This window comes from Ctenopharyngodon idella, chromosome 8 (assembly GCF_019924925.1).
Source record: "Ctenopharyngodon idella isolate HZGC_01 chromosome 8, HZGC01, whole genome shotgun sequence".
NCBI classification, from domain to species: Eukaryota; Metazoa; Chordata; class Actinopteri; order Cypriniformes; family Xenocyprididae; genus Ctenopharyngodon; species Ctenopharyngodon idella.
The window spans coordinates 21,863,948-21,877,365 of record NC_067227.1 but is presented as its reverse complement, the minus strand read 5'-3'; the positions used below and the strand labels follow the sequence as shown (position 1 = coordinate 21,877,365).

The window sequence follows — 13,418 nt, the reverse complement described above, 5'->3', positions numbered from 1 at the left end:
GACATAAGTGCTAGTGCAAGATTTTTATTCTGAGACAATTTCCAAACTATACATGTAACAGTTTTCCCTAAAACATCTACCAAACAGTAACCGAAAGCTATCAACAGCACTTTTTACAGATTCATCCCATTTCAATTTCTATAGATATTTATTATAATTTTTTCACATCCATAAGACAGGTGTTTGCAGCAGCCACACTAATATGGCTAATATTATGATTGAGCAAAGAACAGTGAGGTAGATAGCCAAGATTATCCAGCGGCAGTGATACATCCATTGCATCAGGGGGCGCTGTCTGCAGGCGGAGTCATAAACAATACAAGTGATCAATGAGTTCAGAAAAAAATGAATGCATTAGTAATTCAATAAATAAAAGAATAAGCTAGTAAATAAGCAGTGTGTGAATGAGTATTAAGTGTAACTCACAAGCTAATGACACATCTATCACAGTCTCTGAGGTAGCGCTCAGATCTCTTGAGCCAGGCATGACTGTGCTCCAGGGCCGCCTTACTCCTCAGCCTTTGATGAGGTAACACTGCCAGTGAACTTGTGTTTCTGTTATTTTAATAATTATTGAATAATTAATAAATCACTATTTGACTGTAGCAGACATAAAATCAACAGTCTAAGGGGCTGTTTACACAACACCGTTTTCACTTAAAACGGAGTCATTATCTGGTCCAAGCTGGTGGTGCTGGTGGACCAGCTTGGCCTTAGCTGGTGGAGACCTGGTCAAGCTGGTCCACCAGCTCAGCCAAGCTGGTCATTATCTGTTCCAAGCTGGCAGTGCTAGTGGACCAGCTAATGACCAGCACAAACCAGCCAAAGACCAGCTTGGACCAGCTACCAGTTTGAGTTGGTTTTTTCAGTAGGGTTTGAAATTGGGTTTTTCGTCGCTTTATAATATTAATATTGAACCACTGTACAAGTTTTAGAAAACGATACCATTATTGTCTCAATGTAAACAACAAAAATGCAAAATTGTGAAAACAGTGACATCATGCTCATGCGTATTACATGTGACATCGCCAACTACTGGCCTGGCATTTATAACACAGCGTTTTTAGTCATTTTTGCGGATCCTTGTGAATGGGGATCGTTTTGACAATGTTGTTGTCTACATGAAATAAGCAAAGAAAAACCTTTTCTGTTTTTAGTACATTGTTGTTGTGTAAACATACCCTGAATTTATTCATGAAAGTTCTTCTCCAGGATTTTTAAAAGCAATGTGCCCATGTTTTCAGTGACCTACTTTTTTACATAGAGGGGGTCCTGCTCAAGTCTCGGAGTCTGGTTGGGAAGAATTTGGGCAGAGGATGTCTCCTCAGGGTCATTCACCATGGCAGTTTGTGAGGGACTGTCCTCTCGAGGTACTGTTTGCCTTAAAAAGTGTGAGACTATGGTATCAGAATATAAAAGTCAACCAATTTTACTTTCAAAATGTTATGTATTTTAGAGTAAAAGATATAAGATTTCATATGTAAGAAGAAAAACTTTAGGACAGGACTTCACTAGGGTCAAATTTAATTTCATGTTGACGAAATGGCAAAAATTCACCATGTACTTTCTAAATGCATGTTATTGATCTTATTGTGAATTGTTCATCAACGCATGTTTCATTTAAAAAAAAAAAAAAAAAGACAAACCAAGTCTCCACCCTACGTTTTTTTCTTTTTCAATAATCTGTTTCAGTCAGATGTACATCACAATAGTGCTGTAGTGATGATTTTGGAAAGCCAACCCAAAAGTTAGCATCACCTTGGTTCCCTTGACAAAAACCCAATAGGATTTTTCACAGAATACGCTCTGCGACCAAAAATTTTGATTTTTACAGGTTTTGTTCAACTTTTATGAATTCTGAAGCCTAAATGCAATTGCCAGAAGTAGAAAAACTACAACACGGTCTCACCATTAAGCTTTCAACCACTCTTTCAGTCATTTTCCCTGGAAGTTTGAGTTAGAGCATGATTATAAACACAACAAGGCTAGTGAGTAGATGTGTTTTCCTGTTCGGGCGTAATGATATTTAATGTCCCTGACAACCCCTGTAGTCCCATTAGTGGGGTATTACTGATGTATTTTATGTTGTATAATAAAATATGAAAATATCTTGGGCTTATGTTATCCACAGACCTTATTTCAGGCATTTAACTAAAAGCCCATTGACTTTGAGGTGATGGAAACTTAAGTGCTAAAGAATTAATTTCCGGGTTTCGGCCTACAAAAATAAGTCATTACTGCAGCACTCTATACAGAAAAAAAGTTCTGTCACTACAGATTTTAAATATATACTGTATCCAAATTACCCTCTGTCCACTAGAAGGCAGTCTTCTATGTGGTCTGGTTTCTTTGTGTTTGATTCTCTGTCTCTGTCACTGATCTCATTGCACACTGAAGATAATATAGCTTCTGACTCCACTGCTTTTTGTCTCTTTAAATAAAAGAGAAACAAAGTACAGTTAAACTAAAATTAGACTGATAACATCTGATGTTTATTGTGGTTAAAATGTAATTGAGTGAATGAAACTCATTGTGCACTGACCTGGATTTGCTTTGTGATGACATTTGTACTGATTCTACGCCGTAAATGTGGCTGAGAGTGAGACAGAAGAGAAAGAGACAGGTATTATCAATTGGATAATACTCTAACAAATCATTTAATTCACACTAAACTACAAATTAATATATAATATATATATATATATATATAATTTAATTGAAGAAGACATTTAACTGAATAAAACTGAACAAGTATGCAATCAATACCTTCTGTGAGTCTTTTTCTGGCTTATCAATAGCGTCAATTTCCTCTGCAGTAATACACATAAACACTTTTTTTCAAAATGCAGGTGGATGCATCACAACTTTAACATCAAGAGAACCTGAATGGGTGTTCTCCTACCCCTCTGCTCACAGACATATCGCTCTCTGCTGCTTTTCTCCATTTGTTTCTTCATTTCCTCCAATTCAACGCTGTTCCTCTCGTGGCGGTGCTTTAGGTTCTCCACATGAGCCACCATCAGTTCCACTGCATGGCTCACTTTAGCCTCCTACTCACAGAGACAGAATGGGATTTTACATATTAAAAGGCCATTTATTGAACTTCCAACTTAGTGGAACCCACTGTAATGTTCTCTGGCTTTGCCAACCAGGGTAAAATCAAGTATGGACCTGATGCACTGCCCCAAGAACCTCTGCTGTGTTGGAGATTCGTCCGATGGTGCCCCCGATAATGTTAAGACACAGTTCAAGACGCTGGAGGAGCCCGGCCCGTTTGATATCTAAACACATTCCCTTGAGTGTCTAGTGAAAAAAAATACACTCCAAGAATTGGCATAGGCTGAATCCAAAAAAATAAATAATTAAAAAAAGCTATTCTCCAACTGTAGTCATACCTCAATTATTTCCATGCCTCTTTCCACTTCCAGTTTGAGGTTGTCCTCAGCATTGTCCCGAGCGTGTTCCTCCGTCTCCAGCCTTTGACACAGAGTGAACTGGTCACAGCGAAAGGCCAGAGACAGCCGAGAGAAAGCAGCCTGTGATGGCAGCAAAAATAAAAATGTAGGGAAAAAATAGGAAATATTTAATATTCTTAGAAATATATTTAAATGTTTAAAAATAAATAAAAACAATCAAAATAAAACACACAAAAAAGATTAAATTATTTTTTTACGTGCATGTCCTGTGACATCAGAGATCCGTGAACATGTAAATGGGTTGTTAAATTATTGAAATATTATCTAAAAATTGGGTAATATGGTAGGCCTACTTCAATTAAGTATTTTAGGGCAAAGGGTTTCAGCTGACAAAAAAAGTTTGAGAATCCCTGATTTAAAGGTGAGCAAAAAACTGATTTCAAAACTGAATTCAATTGAATATTAATTGAATTCAATAAAAATGTATTTCTTTAGATAAAAAATGAATCTACATAGAAAAAAATAATTTATGCCACGCTTGAAAGAATTGTATAGGCTATTTTATATATTTTAATAATAAAATGGACTGACCTCCAGTTCCTCTTCTGTCATGTCAACACTATGATAAGACAATAAATTAGTAAATAAGACATAGGAATTTATGTCCACAAAGCAAGAATCATATACTTGCATATCCAACGAATATAAAGCTAGATTTGTTTGAGTAAATCACCTGTTAGGACCCAGCCTCTCAGTAACAGACGGCCCTTCTAAGTAAATGCGGTTCTCGTGTCTAGACCCTTCCGAAGAGAAAGAAAGTCACTTAAAAGTTAATAATTAAGAAAAAGCAGGATGTATTGTGAATAAATGGTTTTGTTGAAGTGTTACCTTCCTCAGAGTCATTCTCACTGTTCTCTGTTTGGTTGTTGGTCAGCACTTGCTGGTCTTCACAGGCCTGACCATTTATGAATTGTAATGTAGTTAAAAATACTATAAAACATCCTCCTGTGACCCAGGAATAGACTTTTGTCCTCTGTAGTGGACATTATATTTTAGTGATTTTCTCTGACATCATACATGTCACAGTTTTAACTCAGGAGTCCTGTAAAGAGCACATTCAGGGCTTTGCAGAGATACCAAATTTTTGGAGGTTTCACCATGACAACTTTTCATTGGTCTTTAAATATGACTGGAAATATAAGATTTGTAATTATTTAAATCGGATCAATTTGTTTGTTATAAATCAACATCTCAGGAAAATATTATGGGGTTTCTAATCAAAATATGAATCTTTGTTACAAAACAGGACATCGATTTTATACATGTCCATTGTAGAGGACATCAGGACTTAAATCATGTTTATCAGGCATGTTGGGAGACACAAGTGAATAGCGAAATAAATTATATATCAATATTCCCATTAATTATTAGATATTATCATGAAAATGTTGCCAATTATTACTCCCATTATTACACTTTTTTTTTTCATTGCGTTGCCCCAAGAACACATTAATATGCAAATTAGATACAATGTATAGATGCATTGTATTGAATGGGAAAACCCATGTATGGCTATTTTACCCACATATTGCACAAAGTAAAATGGTATATTAATTAATTCCATTATCTTTCATAACATAGTTGAGAATCATCTTTAAAGTTTGGTTAAAAAAATCCTGAAGCCTAAAAATTGATTGGTGAATTTAAAAAAATCCCATTGTTTTTGCCTATACATGTCATTTTATTTTTTTAAACAACTTAGTCCTGGTGTCCACTGCAATGACACGAAAAAATACTAAATTCAAAAAAACTTTTTTTTCCTGGGTCCCAGAATATAGTAATGAATGGATTAGATGTACATTTACCTCACAAACTGAGTTAATGAAAATCTAATCAACAAATCATCTGCATATTAACTCCAAGTCAAAAAATGCTTAAGAACTGAGATTTTAGTCTAAAACTATAAAATTCAAAATGTAAAGCTCAATTAAAGTGTATTCTTACTCCTCCATCACCATGGTGAGGCAAAAAACTGTAAAAATCAAGGTTTCAACAAAGAGCTATGAATTCTGTCTACATATTGTCCTCCATGAACAAAAGCCCTCCAACATTACATAAATTCCTTCAAACCACAATAACTGGATTGGACAACAGATTTACTGCTCCACTCAAGGTAACAACCACAAAACAAAGTATAGTAGATAAAGACAAACGCTTACCATGACATTTACTGTGATTTCTTGCTCTCTACCTCTCTTCTTACTCCTAACAGGCACTACATAATCTCATTAAGAGATAGATGAGGCAGTTTTAGACATGTCATGGCTGCCACATACACTAGACAGACATTGACAGAAAATCAACAGTACAAAACACAAATGCAAAGACATACTTTGCATGGTGTGCTTACTACAATATACAATTAAGGTGCCCATATGCATGCATGAAGCATTTTATAATCAAGCTTTTACTATGAACCGCATACAGTACAGCCTATCACACTAAACCAGCCTATAAAGTGGCTAAAAAAACTGAGAAACTATTCTTTTAATTTGGACAAGATACTTGGATGGCATGTTTTGCCAACGAGAGCACCAGAAGCAGATACAACTGATCAAATCAGCAAATTTAGCATTTGAAAGATCATGAATGACACATTAAGAAAGAAACACACGATTTGGACCAACTCCACATTTATTGTAGAAAATTATGGAACAAAATCTCTAATAGAGGCGCTGTGGCTTTCCCATGGTGCTCTTGATGTAGAGAGCTCTGACGTTCTGCCAGTTCTTCTTCAGCAGTGACACCAGGAAGTTCACAGCCAGGTGGATGTTGTAGACCAGCTCTTCCTCAGTCATCTTGACATGACCAACGGCCACAGCCAGACACAGAACCTGAACATGACAGATGACAGTTATAAACTAAGTAGTCAAGCACAATTTTCCCAGTGGACAAAGATTAATTCATAAAGTTAAGTCTCTCAATCAGCACATACAACGTATATTGCAGTTAAAATATATTTTAAAATGTAAATGTATTCCTGTGATGGCAAAGCTGAATTTTCAGCCGTCTTCAGTGTCACATGATCCTTCAGAAATCATTCTAATATGCTGATTTGGTACTCAAACTTATCAATGTTGAAAACAGTTGTGCTGCTTTGTGGAAACTCACAAACCCAAACTTTTGAACGCTAGTGCATGCTCAAGTGAAAAAGTGATGCGATTTCACTAAAAATAAATATACCTTCTTCATCTGGAATTTGATGGTGGATTTCACTTCATCCACCTTGGTGGCCAGGTTCTCGTTATGGGTGAGCAGAGAGGGAAACTTTCCTGCCTTGTTGAGGCCAGGTCCCAGGATACGAGGAATCTGCTTGATCAGAGACTCAGAGGCCAGGAAAGCATCATATTTCTTTGCTGAAAGAGAAAAACAAGATCAATATGTAGACTCAATCCAGAATGCGATATAGCACAGAGCACATGCATGTCTTCTAATTTATTGCTAATGTTTGGTTGACCACATATTTCCAGAAGAAAACTCACCCAGCTTCTTCACCATTTTCTTGTTCTTGTTGAGCTTTTTAAGAGCCTCGATGTCCATGTGTGGAAGCTCGGCGGCTTTAGCTTCATCACAATGCTGCTGGTCACCAAGGACACACACGGAAAACTTGGGGCGTGGGGTTGTCTTCAGCCTGTGAGGAGTGATGGATTAAACAGACTGACAAACATAAGCATATCAGACCCCTTTCAACCCATGTGAGGCAGATCAGAAGAGTCTTACCCATACCACCTCAGCTGGCATCAGGTGTCGATAGCACAGGCATTTAACAAAATGGTCGGCTTAGGTATGACGGCATAAAAACCGTCACCTATAACCTCCCCTCATGTTTTAAGACCCAGGGTAGGGGTCCGCCTGCTTCACCAACCCCGAAAACGGGTGGTTCAGACAGACTACCCGAGGCTGTTCTCAACTGCCTGCCTTTAACCTGCCTGTTCATGCAATTTAAATCAAGTGGATAACTAATCCATGTCAAGACATTCAGAGATTTATTCAGGCAAAGCAAAGGGCAAGCTGCAAGAAGGCTGGGTGATACAGTAAAGGTCCGAACCTGACAGTGCCTGAGAAACGCTTGTCCTTCTGGGGATCGTAGTTCTTCAAGCTGATCTGCAGTTCCACAGACTCAAGAAACCTTAAATATAAAAGTCATTATAAATATTCCATTTGCAAGAAACTGGTGGTGCTGTTAACTAAAATACAGCAGCTATTTATTTAGAAGCTTAATTTCTCACAGTATGGCAAGCAGTTAAACAATTATTCCTTTTATTTAATCAAGCAAGTAATCCAATATTTTTGTTCACCAGAAGTTAACTTTCAAAAATACTAGTGACTAGTTTTGATACAAATCACTATCCCAATAGTGTCATTACTACTGGATAAAAAGGTCATTTAAACTACACAATTTTAACATGAATTCCAATTGTTGCTGGTACCTATTCAATTCAGCAGTAACTACTCATTAGGTACTACTACATAGTTACTTGCAACTATACAAAGAGCTATAAATATATGTTCAAGCTTCACTAGTACTTAAATGGCAGTCCTGATGTATTAGAAACTATCGTCAATCTCAAATACTCCACATTGGAAGTAGAGATTTTGAAAAACACACGGTTCACTATTAAAATACTTGCTCGTTAAATAAAAAAAATAAAAGCACAGATAATAAGTAATAGATAATAGTTAGAGAGGTATAAATGATAATTTGGCCTGCCATAGAATCATTTTTCTGTCAGTTATTGGGAAAAACAAGATGGTACGAGTCTTACTTTCTCTTCTTACGACGGGAACCAGACTGGACCTCCCGAACAGCCTCGTACAAAGTGTCTCTTGAGACCTTGCTGTTAAAAAAAAAAAATTAAAAAAATTAAAAAAAATTAGAAAAAATAAATGTGATTAATTGTACGACTACGGTTTACTCCTGAGTGTCTCGAGTGCATAAATGTCGCGATAACTACGTAAACAGATGACTGGCAAATATGTCATTAACATGCCTCCAAACGCCGTTTTTAAACTTCAATATATCGATATTAATAATGTTATCTATGAATAACAGCCTTCTAAACAACTATAATTTCAGATGAAGTTAAACAATTCTCAGATTAAACCGGATTGCATTGTAGATGGCCCGCTATACTGCGCGGCAGCTCTCAAAACTGCTCGATTGTCAAAAAAAACATCACAATGTCCGACTGACATTGCTTGACGATATATTTGCTCACATACCAATTAAAAGGTAAAATAAAAATAAACAGGGAATTAAACACGTTATAAATACATATATATGAATTTTTCTCACGTGCCTCATTTTGGCGTGATGTCTCCCCCTTCACACGGAGCTCGAAAAAGGAAGGATGAAGGGAAGTTGCGCAGAATATATGCGCCAGACTGAGTGTGAAAAACGGACTTCCGGAGCAGCCATGATTGTTGTGACCTCAGAAACGTAACCATAAAAGAAAACTTAAAATTTAAGTTTAACAAACTATTATTTTGTAAAGTGTCAGAATAGTTTATTCGCCATGTACAATTACAATAAATTTACAAAATAAGTATGATGGAAAAAAACTGATAAAATATATTTTCACACACACTTATCTTTAATCATTCAAATGTGTCCAGTACAAAGAATTTAAATAATACAAATTCAGATTTAATTGAAAATATAAAGTTTAATAAATAATTTGATAATCAAATATTGATGTTAACCCATTCAAAATGTATATTTTTATCCCAGTACAACTATACAGTATTTATAAGTTTTTATTACATTTACAAAATATATTTACAAAATAATACAATCGGATCAACCAAAACTCATGCACTAAAGTGTCATTTAAAATGGGAATAATGTTTCAAAGAGAAATCCGTTTTAATGCAGCCTGCAATGATTTCTTGAGGAAGGTTTCATTGAAAGACAGGCAACTGGAAAGTGTGTGGTGGCATGCAGGATTCACCTGAAATGCAAAACAAATAAATAAAATAAAACACCTTATTAATCAGCAGTTTTACACTAGCTTTTTAAAATGTAGATATTTATTGTTGTGATGTTTATTAGTTACTATCATATGCCTCAGTATTCTGTGTACGAAGAATAATTAGGTTTCTTAGTACTCCTGATGCTGAGGACCATAAAATTATACTTAATAATATTGAATAGTGATTGAAGGTTATGGTCATGGTTTTTTCAAACTTGGGTTATTTCCATACATTACAGTTATACTCACATGTGACTGATATTTGGTCAAGACGCTCAGCAACATCTTGGCAAACTTCATAGATTTGCTAAAATGTGGAGACTGGCTGCAAAGCTGGTCGGTGAAGACAGAGAAATCCTCCTCACTCAGATCAAGCTGTGAGCATAACAACAGAAACCATTAACATAGGACTAAAACATCCTTTATGATTCAAAAGAAATTTCTGAAGTACCTTTGAATCTAGCAATGCATGGATGACTGATAACACACTCTCATTCCAGAACACTCCAAGTATTGTCCTAAGATATGAATGCAAATTTCTCTGTTTAGTAAAACTCTGTCAACCTGTTAAATTAGTCAAACATGCAATTACCAAGGCTTATTTCGATCTAACTGTTGAATTGTAAGATTCAGACTGACCGAAATACAAGAAGCCTGTGATGTGGCTCAAGGCAGTCCACTACCAGTCTACAGAGTAACTCTGCCTGGGCGCTTCCTAAAGAAAACATACAATTAGTGTTTAACGAAAAAGTATATGTATAAAAATGGTAAATACTATTAAAATGCATTCTAAAGTTGATATGCAGATAAAAACAAAATTTACTCATACCAGTTTGTCCCTTTCGTAAAACTGGCTCTATCAAAGCCTGACAGGTCGGCCTGGGGTAACGAGTGCAAAGAGACGTTACGGCTGTTACCAAACAGCGAGAGGCAGGTTCTGCAAGGGACACAATCTGAGACAGAGAAATACATAAATTTAAGTGCGACTGAGCTTTTAATCTGGCGAATATCAAAAATGAAAATATCAATATAAAAAAAAGGTTGTTTTTAATGTTTCTGAAGTCTTTTATGCTCACCAAGGCTGCATTTATTTGTTAAAAAATACAGTAACAACAGTTATATTTTGAAATATTGTTTTCTGTTTAAATATATTTTAAAATGTAATTTATTCCTGTGATGGTAAAGCTAAATTTTCAGCATCATTACTCCAGTCTTCAGCGTCACATTATCCTTTGAAATTGTTCTAATATGTGTGTATATGATTCTATATGTGTATGTGTGTAGCTATAGTATATCTATTTTGTGATATAAATATGTGTATATATTATTCATATTTTAATTACTTTAATGAAACACAATTTCCTCCCCAGTTGATGTTCTGACTCTTAATATTATGCTTAAAATAATTTTAGGATTGTAATATGTGACAAACAAACGTACTGACCTTGTGGAGCAGCAGGTGTGTGATCACAGCAGAAGCAGTGCTGTGACTGAGGTCTGGGGACAGTTCCAACAGGCAGCTACAGAACTGAGGTAAACTCTGCTCAGATGCTTCGGACAAACACAGCAGTGAACACAATACCTCCACCTGTGATCAGATACAGCTAATTTATACTGATGGAAACATTTATGGACTAACAAATCCAAAAAGCATTTCATTTTCAACTGAAACACCACAAACCTCATCAGGGTCACATTCATGAAATACTTTCAGAGCAGACACAGAGCTCTCATCCCACTGTGAAGAAAAAAAAAAAAACATATATAAATGGGATGATTTATAGCAGTTACATTTGCATAATAAAACAAAGTTTTCTTACCTCTGACTCTGTATCCAGTAATTCTTTAATCACAGGTATGGCAGCCTAAAAAGGAATGTTAAAATATTAGTAATACATCCATAAATTCTGACACAAGAACATGAATCCATCTTTTTTTCTTCTATCCTGAAGAACAGCAACTTTCCTGAGGTTTATGCATTAACAGATTATAGTAACACTTTACAATAAGGTTTAATTTAGTTACATTACTTAACTACATTAGTTAACGTGAACTTCTACAGCATTTATTAATCTTAATTAATGTTAATTTCAACAATTAATAAATAAATTTAAGGTTGAATGTTTTATCTGTTAACAGCAGTTAATGCACTTCTAACCAACATGAACGTGAACATTTTTTGTTAACACTAACAATTTATTAAATGATAAAAAAATATATTGCTCATTGTTAGTTCATGTTAGCTGATGAATTTACTAATGAGAGACCTTATTGTAAACCATTACCGAGGCTATTTGTGGGCATGAAAAATCAGTTTAACTGCACTGAAATTCACTTTACCTTCATGTGGTCTGGCAGGTTTTTTGAAGACCCCAAAAGATCAGAATGAGCCTGTGATACAGAGGCAGCACTCTGGTTCTGCTGTGTTGCTCTCATTTTATGTTCTTCCTCTTCAGTCAACCTTTCTTGTTCTTTATTTGGAGAGAAATCCATCTTTACCCTTTTACTTTGACGATCTTCGTGGGCATCTCCATCATGATCCATGTTGTCACTTTTCCTTTTTTTCTGATATAAAACTGACACGTCAGTCTCTTTACCCTCTGTTTTAAGCCCCTCAAAACAAGAGGCCCATCTTCCCTTTGCATTAGCATCCCTAAATCTCGCACAGAGACTCTTTAGTGTCTCTGTACAATTTGAGGTGAGGAGGGTCCCTTTCTTAGTGCCCTCAATATCTCTTAAGAGCTGCTTGATTAAGGCACAAGCCCACTGATTTTCTCTGTCATCCTGAGTCAGACATTGAAGCAGGTGGAGAACACTGTCTTTGGGCAGTCCAGGGTGAATCAGATGCAGAAAGCACAGCAGATTTCGCTTAAAGTCTTCAGAAAACAAGCACACCAAAGGTTTCCTGTAAAACAAGAGTGAAGTACTCAGACAAAAGATTCAAATATTGGATAGATTCAAATATTGGTTTTCATTGCATTTTACAGTTTTCAGTCAAAAAGAAAAACGTACTGTATAATCAACTCTTTTGTTGATATGTGCAAACGAATGTATATGCAAATGATGTGCAACTTATTATAAGTGAACATGTTTTGATAGGCATTTATTTACAGAAACTGGAAAACCACGTTATTTTCGGATCTTAACATATTTTACCAAACCTCACCCAGCCTTATTAGACAGTTACTGGTGGAAGTCAAAAGGAAAGTTAAAATACAAAATTAAGAAGTAAAATATTTCATAATTGTCACCTTGTTTGCCAGGTGACATTACTTTCAAGAGATCATTTTGCGTTTATGACAGTCTACTTACAGAACGAGACTGTCCTCGCGCACATATGCTTCCTGCTGGCACAGAGTCTCTAAAAACGGAGTGAGGGTGAAATCTGGGTCACATCTGCGCTGTTTATTGAAAACCGTCTGCGCATTGTTGGCCCCGGTTGCTCCTAAATGCAGAGCGTGAACCAGAAACCGGGACCTTCCGTCAAAACGCTGCAACAGAGCTTTCAGATCCATCACTGGACTTAAATCACACATCACCGACTCAGCCTGCTACTACGGTCACTGAAGTCGTAGTGGTCCCAGATACAGCAGCAACATATGGTACAAAATAGTTTTAGACAACATATTATACTGCTGAAAGCTCATGCAAGTACTGCTGTGTAAAATATTTCGAATTGAGTTCTTTGTGGCTGTAAACAAGCGCTTATAGTACACTGGCGACACCTGTAGGTTTGGAGGTGAATCACAATAAACCATCCCTCCGGCAACATTCTGATAGCAACAAGGATACCAATTTTGCCACGGTGCATAATCTTAATCAAATTTGAAAGTGGAACTGTTAGAATACAGGTTAAATCCCGTCTAATGTGTCCTCCCACTTTCCTCACAGCTTTTGTTGCTGCATGACTGTTAGCACACATTTTATTTAAAAAAAAAAAAAAAAAAAAAAAAAGAGGATCAAGTGAAGC

The 13,418-nt window shown here is 36.1% G+C and overlaps 3 protein-coding genes across 4 annotated transcripts; all 3 read right to left on the bottom strand.

Annotated features, from left to right (window-relative positions):
• On the bottom strand, positions 1-5,880 carry si:ch211-163l21.11 (inositol 1,4,5-triphosphate receptor associated 2). 2 transcript variants are annotated; one of them, XM_051902393.1, is made up of 11 exons: positions 4,150-5,880; positions 4,008-4,035; positions 3,396-3,536; positions 3,172-3,303; positions 2,903-3,050; positions 2,767-2,831; positions 2,543-2,593; positions 2,307-2,431; positions 1,253-1,381; positions 427-555; positions 1-295 (listed from the first exon to the last, which is right to left on the bottom strand). In XM_051902393.1, the coding sequence occupies exons 2-11, from the start codon at positions 4,026-4,028 to the stop codon at positions 163-165; spliced, it is 1,074 nt and encodes a 357-aa protein (XP_051758353.1). In that variant the 5' UTR covers positions 4,029-4,035; positions 4,150-5,880; the 3' UTR covers positions 1-162. The 2 variants fall into 2 exon arrangements, with proteins under 2 accessions (XP_051758353.1, XP_051758354.1); XM_051902394.1 differs by having other exon boundaries at positions 2,767-2,810.
• Positions 5,881-6,092: 212 nt separating this feature from the next.
• rpl10a (ribosomal protein L10a) lies at positions 6,093-8,868 on the bottom strand. The gene is made up of 6 exons (XM_051902395.1): positions 8,773-8,868; positions 8,243-8,310; positions 7,525-7,605; positions 6,959-7,107; positions 6,660-6,832; positions 6,093-6,310 (listed from the first exon to the last, which is right to left on the bottom strand). Exons 1-6 carry the CDS (start codon positions 8,779-8,781, stop codon positions 6,140-6,142), a joined length of 651 nt encoding a protein of 216 aa, XP_051758355.1. The 5' UTR covers positions 8,782-8,868; the 3' UTR covers positions 6,093-6,139.
• Positions 8,869-9,217: 349 nt separating this feature from the next.
• Positions 9,218-13,313, bottom strand: fance (FA complementation group E). The gene is made up of 10 exons (XM_051902390.1): positions 12,761-13,313; positions 11,789-12,353; positions 11,269-11,313; positions 11,130-11,186; positions 10,893-11,036; positions 10,278-10,401; positions 10,088-10,163; positions 9,900-9,966; positions 9,698-9,823; positions 9,218-9,427 (listed from the first exon to the last, which is right to left on the bottom strand). Exons 1-10 carry the CDS (start codon positions 12,982-12,984, stop codon positions 9,326-9,328), a joined length of 1,530 nt encoding a protein of 509 aa, XP_051758350.1. The 5' UTR covers positions 12,985-13,313; the 3' UTR covers positions 9,218-9,325.
• Between the last annotated feature and the right edge of the window lie 105 nt (positions 13,314-13,418).

Bases quoted from the DNA above. Each gene is read 5' to 3' on its own strand.
- si:ch211-163l21.11 (XM_051902393.1), bottom strand. From the start codon at position 4,028: ATGACAGAAGAGGAACTGGAG. The intron at 2,594-2,766 runs GTATTGATTGCA...TCTCACTCTCAG, and splicing joins CAGAAAAAGACTCACAGAAG to CCACATTTACGGCGTAGAAT. The intron at 296-426 runs GTGAGTTACACT...CTCCGCCTGCAG, and splicing joins GATAGATGTGTCATTAGCTT to ACAGCGCCCCCTGATGCAAT.
- rpl10a (XM_051902395.1), bottom strand. The intron at 7,108-7,524 runs GTTCGGACCTTT...CACTCCTCACAG, and splicing joins CGTTTCTCAGGCACTGTCAG to GCTGAAGACAACCCCACGCC. The intron at 6,833-6,958 runs GTGAGTTTTCTT...TTTCTCTTTCAG, and splicing joins GAAAATGGTGAAGAAGCTGG to CAAAGAAATATGATGCTTTC.
- fance (XM_051902390.1), bottom strand. From the start codon at position 12,984: ATGTGTGATTTAAGTCCAGTGATGGATCTGAAAGCTCTGTTGCAGCGT. The intron at 10,402-10,892 runs GTCAGTACGTTT...TCTCTGTCTCAG, and splicing joins CACACCTGCTGCTCCACAAG to ATTGTGTCCCTTGCAGAACC. The intron at 10,164-10,277 runs GTATGAGTAAAT...TGTTTTCTTTAG, and splicing joins TTTACGAAAGGGACAAACTG to GAAGCGCCCAGGCAGAGTTA.